Raw genomic sequence first — 10,046 nt, 5'->3', positions numbered from 1 at the left:
TTATCAGGGGCCATTTTCTGGGTTTATCAGGGTCCATTCTCTGGGTTTATCAGGGGCCATTCTCTGGGTTTATCAGGGTCCATTCTCTGGGTTTATCAGGGGCCATTCTCTGGGTTTATCAGGGGCCATTCTCTGGGTTTATCAGGGTCCATTCTCTGCGTTTATCAGGGTCCATTCTCTGGGTTTATCAGGGTCCATTCTCTGGGTTTATCAGGGGCCATTCTCTGGGTTTATCAGGGGCCATTCTCTGGGTTTATCAGGGGCCATTCTCTGAGTTTATTAGGGGCCATTCACTGAGTTTATCAGGGTCCATCTTCTGGGTTTATCAGGGTCCATCCTTTGGGTTTATCAGGGTCCATTCTTTGAGTTTATCAGAGTCCATCCTTTGGGTTTATCAGGGTCCATTCTCTGGGTTTATCAGGGTCCATTCTCTGGGTTTATCAGGGTCCATTCTCTGGGTTTATCAGGGTCCATTCTCTGAGTTTATCAGAGTCCATCCTCTGGGTTTATCAGGGTCCATTCTCTGGGTTTATCAGGGTCCATTCTCTGGGTTTATCAGGGACTCAGGGGGTTCTGTGGGTTCCTTGGGCAGGCTTGCTTATGGTTTTGAAAGTTGGGAACTCTTCCAGCTGACTGTGAAGGCGGCACTGAAACAGGCTGCTTCTACTGTAACATAGTATTTTAGGGCCCTTGTTCAGATTCCAGAGTTTTACACTTCATTTCATACTAATAAAAATTAGTTCTAGAGATCCAATAGTGCACAAGTTTTAAGCATTCAACACACATAGGAGTCGTTCGATGTGCCACAATGTGCAGCCAAGGTCAAGCTCAGTGTCACTTCTTTTGTCTGGCAATACGCCGTAGACCACCGGTGGTTTCTGGTCCTTTAGACATCCACAGCATGACCAGGAGCTGGTGGAAACCCTACTGCCCACCAGAATGGTACCCTAGGACGTACTTACTCATGCATCCACCCCTTACTTAGTCCTAAATGTGTTGACCTTTTTTCCATGTCCTTGGCCAATGGTTCTCAACCTTGGGGTCAGGACCCCCTATGGGGTCGTGAGACACTAAGAGGAGTTCTCCAGATGCCCTAAAAAAACAAAAAAAATAATATTTTTTTAAATTACATTTTTGCCCCTTTACACCATTTTTTGTCCATTTTTTAAAAACCTTTTTATTATTTTCCTACCATTTTAACACATTTGTACCATTCAATGCCTATTTTTGTCATTCTTAAACACTTTCCACCACTTTTTTCCTGCCTGTTCTTGCCACTTAAGCTTAATGTTGCCTCTGTTAACCCATTACTGCCACTATTAACCCCTTTTAACCTCTTTTATGCCCATTTTTTTTCCCATTTTAACTCCATTTCACCATTTGATATGCCTATTTTTGCTTGTTTTACTAATATCTGCCTATTTTTTCTTTCCCAGTTAACCTTTTTTTGCCAGTTGATATCAATTTTTCATCAAATTTCACCAAATTTCCACCCATTTTTAACCCATTTAAAGCTATTTCAGGTTTCTTTTTTTTTGTTTTTTTTGTTTTTTGCCATTTTTATTGAATTCTTGCCTGTTCTAACCCATTTCTGCTGCTTTCAAAATTTAAATTCACCAGCTTTTCCACCATTTCTCTGGCATTTTTAACCCATTTTAGCAATCTAAAACCATTTTAATCCTTTTTTTTAAGAAATAGAACATACATTTTTAAGATGGCTATTTACTACACAAATGATTAAAAATATTTATTAGTTCCTTTGATAAGAGTGTTTTTTCAGGTTAGATCGGAAACACAGATATCACAGCTTAATTTTACAGTGGACCATGGTTTTGCTGACCTCCATGGGCCTCGGTTTGGCTGGGCCTTGTCTCCACATGACTATTGTAGAATGTTCATGTCTGTGTTCAACCACCTTCAGGAACAGTGGGGGTCCCCGGTCTCTGGCACCTTTATTTTGGGGGTCGTGGGCTGAAAAGGTTGAGAACCACTGTCCTTGGTAACATGCGAGGACATCCAAAGCCTAACTTGGATTTTGGCAATCCTCCTTCCTAGCTGATGGCGCCCTCTGGTGGCCATCTTTGCCATTGCATGCCTCACTCCGCTTCAGTTTTGGCCCAAATGTGCCTAAAAGTTCTGCACAGAACTGTATAGTTATTTCGATTCTCAAAAGTCACAGGCAAACGTCTGCACACCGTCTAAAGTGCACAAATACATCGACAACATTTGTGCATCAAAGTGTTTCTGTATAATTTAGAAAATGTGCAGCAGTAAACATTGATGGATTCATCCCTCTCCTAAATAACCAGCCTGTTTCACAGAAAGCGGCTAAAACTCCAAAACTCTGTGATCCTGCTGTAAAGACCAAAGATGTCTGAGCTGTGTCCTGATAAACAAACAAATTTCACCTTAAAATCTGATCTATTTATTTTCCTTTCTTGCTGATTTGTATGCTCATTGTCTCTGTGTGTATTAAATACATTCTGGCTGTGATTGGCTGTTGTAAACATGTGACTATTTTTATTTTTGACTTTTCATCTTATCGAGGGACAATGGTAATCTCACGTAAATTTAATATGATTTTGCTGCTGATCCAAAAAAGAAACTGCCTCAAAGTGACTTGACCTCCTGAGACCCAGGATTTTTGGGGGTTCTGGGTGTATTTTTAGTTTCTCCCACTTATTTTTGGACCCGATAAGTAAAAAAAACAAGGCGTTATCTGCTGCACAGTACAAACAGGAAGTCATTTTGACTAAGAATGTTTTTCCACTAAAAGTTCATGAGGTCTTGGAAAATTATTAGTTTTCAAAACACAAAAGATCATCACTGAGACCTTAAAACTTCAAAGACATTGATAAAATTTATATAAACATTCCCTCAAAGTTTCAGTGAAACTTTGGGAAAAGCCTTACATTTACTTCAACATTTTCCCTAAAATAAATTGAAACTAGTTCAAAATTTAAGATCAAATTCCACCCAATATTTGCAATGAAAATTCCAGAAAGTTAGAAGACAAATGTCCCCAAATTCTAGGAAATTTCCAAACAAATGTGCCAAACATCCAGACAAATTCCCTGAAATATTAATGAAAAATTTGAAGGAAATTGCCCCTAAAATTTTCAAATTCCAAAATAATCAATAATAGATTCCCCAATAGCTTACAAAGTACCTTCAAATTTCAAAGTAGCTCCAAAATATCCAAACATTCAGTCAAAAATAACTGAAAATTCCTGAACATTTTAAAGCAAGTTCACCAAAATTTTAAATAAAATTCCCCTGAATATTTTTGATGAAAATACCATAAATTTAGTGTAAAATTTCACCAGAATTCATGGGAAATTGTTGAAAATTTTCAAACAAATACCCTTAAACATCCAGACAAATTCCCTAAAATTACCATTAAAATTTAGGACAAATTTAGAAGGAAAATCCCCCTCAAAATCTCAGTCGAATTAAAGAAAATCAAATAGATTTCCATGAGAGTACCCTAAAATTTCAAAATGACTCCAAAATATCCAGACATATCCTCTAAAAAACTCATGAAAATTCCTGAAAATTCAGAGCACATTCCCCTGAAATTCCCCCCAAAAAATGATCCAACTTTTAAGGAAATTCCAGACAATTATCCCTGAAATGATAAAGGCAGAGTTTAGTACCACACTGCTAAACTCTGATGTCCTCATATTTCCATGCAGGGTCTCAGGAGGTTAAAACATTTCCATGTTGTCTAATGTGAAATAATAAGATGTGAATATTTGAAATGTTTGAGGAGTTGTTGTTTAAATAAAGGTTGGTTTTTCTCTGTTTCCTGTTGTCATGTCTTTTTAATGGTATTTCATTCTCAGTCAAGTGTTTGTGATATTTCTGAGTCAACCTTTCACTCTGTACCTCTTCCTCTCCTTTCTCGTCTCGTCTTCCTTCCTCCTTCCCGGTGGCGTCCTCTGCAGCACCTGATGTCTCGTCCTCTGGTGGCGAGCTCCGACGGCGTCCAGGAGCCCGTTAAAATTAGCATTCCTCGTTACGTCCTCCGTGGGCAGGGGAAAGACGAGCACTTTGAGTTCGAGGTGAAGGTGAGTTCTCAGCTCAACCCTCCCACCATGCCCACACTTCCCCTCGTCTTTGACCAGAGCTCGTCCAACAGCTCGGTTCTCCTGACGTAACAGCTGATCCTCTCTGGATCAGCTGTTACGTCTGCGAAATGCTGCAATAACAACTACAATTCCAAAAATGTTGGGACACTGTATAAAAAGTTATGAGAACGAGTTAATGACTGTCAAATCTCATAAACTCAGATCTGAAACAACAGATCAGATGATAAACAGAAATCACTGCCAGCACAGCTGGTCGTGAGTTTCTAGATCAGACACTGGAACTGTTTTAACCAAAGCTGTTCATACATCAGACTTGTGATGTTTTCTCTCTCCTAAACCAGCGTTTGTCTCTCTGTTCATCAGATCACTGTGATGGATGAGATGTGGACCGTTTTCAGGCGCTACAGCCGCTTTAGAGAAATGCACAAAAGCCTCAAACTCAAATATCCAGAGGTAAGACGGCTGATGACCTTCAACCATTCCTCTCATTCTCATCAATATTAAAGGCTGAGGTTCTGTTAGAGCACGGGTGTCAAACTCGTGGCCCGGGGCCAAATGCAGCCCATGGTGCAGTTTTACCTGGCCTGCAATATCATTTCATATTTGTATTGGAAGTGTCTCACCTGGATGAGGTCTGCAGATTTCCTCCAGGATAGAAATGTAAATTTAACCTTGAAGATTTTCAAGAAACCTTTAAGTCATAAAAAAAACTGAAAAAGTAGAGAGTAGAAATAGTCAGGAATGAGGGAAAGAAATTAATTTGTGTTTTCATTCCATATTTTCATTTTGCAATCCGAGATTATACCTAAATTTAGGATTTTGACTTTTTATTTAATATTTTGACCTTTTAAATTCAAAATTTTGTCTTTTTCTCTCATATTGTGACCTTTTCTGTTCAAAATTTTTCCTGTTAAATCTTATTGTGACCTTTTAAACTCCTAACTTTGACTTTTAATCCCATGTTTTCACTTTTTACACTCCTGATCTAGAATTTAATCTCATATTTTGAACTTTTTGAGTCACAATTTTGAATTTTTACATCATATTTTGACCTTTTAGAGTCACAATTTTGATTTTTATCTCATATTTTGACCTTATAGAGTCACAATTTTGAATCCTATCTCATATTTTGACATTTTGGAGTCACAATTTTGATTTTTCTCTTGTATTTTGACCTTTTAGAGTCAATATTTTGAATTTTATCACATATTTTGACTTTTTAGAGTCAATTTTTGAATTTAATCACATATTTTGAACTTTTAGAGTCAATATTTTGAATTTTATCACATATTTTGACCTTTTAGAGTCAATATTTTGAATTTTATTACATATTTTGACCTTTTAAATTCAATATTTTGAATTTAATCTTCTGTTTTTAAGTTTTAAACTTTTGATTTTGTATTTTCTCTCATATCTTGACCTTTAAACTCATGATTTTAAGTCTCTATCTCATATATTTGTTTTTTTAAATCCTTATTTTTGACTTTTAATTTTGTATTTTGACCTTTAGGACTTATAAAGCTGACTTTGTCTCAGATTATGAGCCTTTAACTCATTTATTTAATTATTTAGCATTTATTTGACATGGACACACAGTAACATTGATGCTGTGGTATTTAATCATTTTGACTTTTTGTTCATCACTGTTTAATTTTCTCTATAATTCATTACCTGTGAAAACACGGTTGATAGTTTTCAGTTAAATGTCGACCTGTTAGGCCCTCAGGTTAGACCTAAATTCAGATTTCGGCCCCTGCTGTGACTGAGTTCGACACCCCTGATTTAGAGGAACAGCTCATGATTCTGGATGTTTGTGTTTCAGCTCGCAGCTCTCGAGTTTCCTCCGAAGAAACTGTTTGGAAACCGAGACGAGCGGATGGTGGCGGAGCGTCGGAATCAGCTGGAGGTGAGAGACTTGATACTCAGTTTGACCAGGAGGGTCGCGTCTTCACACAGGGTATCCTTTCAGATATATCTATCCTGGTTTTAAAAGGTCCCTGTTCTGGTTTAAACCAGTGAAAAACCAGATCATACCAGGCTTCCACTGATTGGTCTGTATATCTGCCAGATGATGGCGATGATGATGATTGATGATGACGATGCTGATCCTGTTTTCTGCAGCGTTACCTGAGGAATTTGTTCCGGGTGATGCTGTCGTCCTCCAGCTCTCCTCTCAGAGCCGACGCAGACGGCGGCTTCCGTCTCACCAAACACGCCGTCTGCGAGTTCTCGCCGTTCTTTAAGAAGGGCGTCTTCGAGTACAGCAGCCACGGCACTGGCTGACTGGAAACCTTCTCCAAACCAAAACCAACAGGAAGTCCTGCGGGGTGTTTTTTCAGGCCTCAGGAGGTCAAAGACAGACGAACTTTGAGGTCAGTTTCCTCTGAGGAGATCTCAGACACATCAGGGACGCTCTGGTCTTATTTCCGGTGGAGACTTCATCATGAATGTAGAGCTCTGTTTAAAGAGTTTACTCCTGTGATTTATTCAGAGAAAAGTCCAGATTTGTACCATCTTTATACGACTTTATGAACTGTATCCGACACACGGTAAATCTGCACACTCTGGCAATAAACGGCTACAACAACACCACACACACACAGATGTGTGTGTGTATTTATTAATCAGTCCCAGTGGGTGTCAAAGATTTACAGCTCCAAAAACCACAGGAGCACCATGTAAAGTCACTTTAACCTTAAGGACAGGCTTTGGGACATTTATTGGTCAATTAAATGCTTCAGATGCAATAAAAAAGTACAACTCTGAATCTCTGAGCTGCTGCAGTAGTTCTTTAAATGTTAGCTTCATGCAGGGCTATTTTAACCCTTTCACCACCTGTATTTCAGAGCAAAGGCAGCCTTGTGTAGCAGCTATATGACAGAATAAACCTCCTTTATGCCTCAGACCCAGTTTTATTTCATATCTGACATTAAAGTGAGCAGATCTGCCTCCTTCATGGATCTGCAGGGACCTGATCCTGAAGTCTTCCACTGTCTCGCATTTGTAGAAACATCCAGAACACTACCACTGCTCTGTTCATGAGCCATACAGTGTAAATAGATTGTAAATGTTGATGTCCATAGTTTTTCTATCATGCTTGTAAGAAATGTTCAATAATGGACTCTGAATGTCAGTAAAGGGAATGTACCAAAACCTTCATGCTGCTCCCTGTGTGTTTTTATTTCATCTAGAGCATGGGTGTCAAACTCATGGCCCGGGGGCCAAATGCGGCCCATGGTGCAGTTTTACCCAGGTTGCAAGATCATTTCAAATTTTAATTGGAAGTGTCTCACCTGGATGAGGTCTGCAGGTTTCCCCCAGGATAGAAATGTAAATTTAACCTGGAAGATTTTCAAGAAACCTTTAAGTCATACAAATCTGGAAAAGTAGAGAGTAGAAATAGTTAGGAATGAGGGAAAGAAATTAATGTTTTCTTTTCATATTTTCATTTTGCATCCAAGATTATACCTACATTTAGGATTTTGACCTTGTAAATTCATAATTTTGACCTTTTCTCTCTTAGGCCCTGAGGTTAGACCTAAATTAAGATTTCGGCCCCTGCTGTGATTGAATCTGACATCCCTGATCTAGAGAGTGATTGAAGGAGTTAGTGGACGCTTCTGGAAAAGCTTTAATGCCCTGGGTTTGAACCTCCTGAGATCATTGGTGCAAATAATCTAATCTGAGATTAAAATCACAATTCAGACTTTATTCTGAGGGTAAAATCACAATTCAGACCTTAATCTGAGATTTAAATCACAATTCATAATTTAATCTGAGATAAAAATCACAATTGAGACTCTAATCTGAGATTAAATTCACAATTCAGACTTTATTCTGAGGGTAAAATCACAATTCAGACCTTAATCTGAGATTTAAATCACAATTCATAATTTAATCTGAGATAAAAATCACAATTGAGACTCTAATCTGAGATTAAATTCACAATTCAGACTTTATTCTGAGGGTAAAATCTTAATTTAGACTATAATCTGGGGTTAAAATCACAATTTAGACTTTAATCTGAGATTTAAATCACAATTCAGGCTTTAACCTGAGATTAAAATCACAATTTATAATCTAGTCTGAGGTTAAAATCACAATTCAGACTTTAGTCTGAGGGTAAAATCTCAATTCAAACTTTAATCTAAGATGAAAATCAGAGTTCAGATTTAATCCCGTTATATTCCACTCATTGAAATATCTGGAAATTGTCAGCTCAAACCCTCAAGGTCAAGGTTCACTTTATTATCCCTGTGAAGGGCAATTTGTTTCACAGCCAGCAGTCAAGACATACATTCAGATCAATCATAAAAAACAGCATTGACAACACAATAAATAGAAGCACGAGAGACTGTGTGCAATACAACGATAAAACACAATAAAAAAACAAGAAATAACAGGCTTTGGCTAACTATTTAGAAAGCTGATGGCAGCAGGGACAAAAGAGCTTTTTAGCCTTTTTGTCCTGCATGCTGGCAGGCTGAATCTGCGACCTGATGGTAGCAGCTTAAACTCTGAAAATAAAGGGTGGCTGCGATCAGCCAGGATAGACTGGGCCTTTTTTAGAGTCCTAACTCTGAACTACTGAGTTAGGTCAGTAAGGGTCGAACCTGTAATTCGACTGCAGATTTTTGAAATGCCCTGCAATCTGTTACGGTTTCTGATACTGAGGGACCCGTACCAAATGATAAAAGAGAAAGTTAAAACAGATTCAATAAAGCAAGAGTAAAACATTTTCATGAAGGTGCAATCAACATTAAAGTTCCTCAACTTCCTCAAGAAGTACAACTGTTGATGTGCCTTTTTACACACAGCATCCACCTGGGATTCAAAACCCTAGAGTATAATCTGCAGACATCCCAGTTCTCAAACGTGTAATTTTATTACCATGGTGAAGATAAAGGTAAGTGACGTGACCAAATGCGGTTCCTTGCCAATCTTTGATTTAAAAAAATCCAAGTGTATGCATACTAAAATGAAAATAAAGAAAAATAAACACCTTTAGGGTGTAGTAAGTAGGAAAAAGTTCCCTAAATACCAAATACTGATTTTCCAGACATGGTGAGGTTTTTTTTATACTGTTTAAGCCGACAGTTTGATCCTCTAATCCAACAGCAGACCAATAATAATCACAAATATTGAATAATAAAGTCCATTTTAGCAGTGATTAGGCTCACGGTAAAAATAAAAACTGATTTATGCCATTTAAGATAATAAAACTGAAAAAATCTCAGATATTTCATTATTTAGTCCACTTTTTTCTTCATTATTTCACCAAAAAACAAAAAATAGGTCCCTAACCCTCCATTTACCGAGTACCCTACAGAGGACCATAATCCTACATTCATATCATTTATTACTGGTCAGGAAATTCCTCTGTGTGGTTGAGAGATGAGTTGGCCCTAAGTCTTAATATAGACGTCATTCCACACCTAAATATGGGTCCTCCATTTTTAACGCTACAACTTCAGTCATTGCCAGAAATCCTTGACAATTAAAACCTACCATGACACTGAGCTCTGCTGTTCACCTGCATAATGTGTGAGCTTCATCGTCTTATCACCGTTAGTTCTGGTTTTAGGTTGGTTGGGACCAGAGGAGAGATGAATCTGTATTTTCAAGTTCTGGAGGAAACAGGAAGTTTGAGATGCTCTTGGCTACTGCTGATTGGTGCAATGGTGTGATATCACTTTTAGTCACGCTGACTGATCTCCACTGATTGGCTGAGAAAAATCTTTTTGGTTCTACTGTATCACAGAGAGACGGGTGGAGGCCACAAAGAAAGGCGACCAGAGTCACCATGTTGTGTTCCCTCCAAGGTACTCTTAATTCTAACCAACGTTTATCCCACCAAAAGTTCTTTAGGTCTAAAAAAATATTTTCAAATTAGTGTAGGTTCCCCCAAAATTTATAAGCAAATCCAACCCCAAATTTCAATCAAATTCCCCAAAA

General features: G+C 38.1%; 1 protein-coding gene across 3 annotated transcripts in view; it reads left to right on the top strand.

The window, feature by feature from the left end:
• The window catches only part of kif16ba (kinesin family member 16Ba), a 47,441-nt gene extending 40,202 nt beyond the window's left edge, over window positions 1–7,239 (top strand). For all 3 annotated transcript variants that reach the window (XM_041784709.1, XM_041784711.1, XM_041784710.1), the window contains 4 exons: window positions 3,948–4,070; window positions 4,455–4,544; window positions 5,914–5,997; window positions 6,213–7,239. In XM_041784709.1, coding sequence (XP_041640643.1) covers window positions 3,948–4,070; window positions 4,455–4,544; window positions 5,914–5,997; window positions 6,213–6,374 — 459 coding nt within the window. In that variant the 3' untranslated portion in view covers window positions 6,375–7,239. The remainder of the gene's footprint in view (window positions 1–3,947; window positions 4,071–4,454; window positions 4,545–5,913; window positions 5,998–6,212) is intronic.
• Window positions 7,240–10,046: the final 2,807 nt, after the last annotated feature.

The sequence above is a fragment of the Cheilinus undulatus genome, linkage group 4 (genome assembly GCF_018320785.1).
Source record: "Cheilinus undulatus linkage group 4, ASM1832078v1, whole genome shotgun sequence".
Taxonomy (NCBI): domain Eukaryota; kingdom Metazoa; phylum Chordata; class Actinopteri; order Labriformes; family Labridae; genus Cheilinus; species Cheilinus undulatus.
The sequence above is the reverse complement of the archived record's forward strand: the minus strand, read 5'-3'. Positions and strand labels throughout refer to the sequence as shown.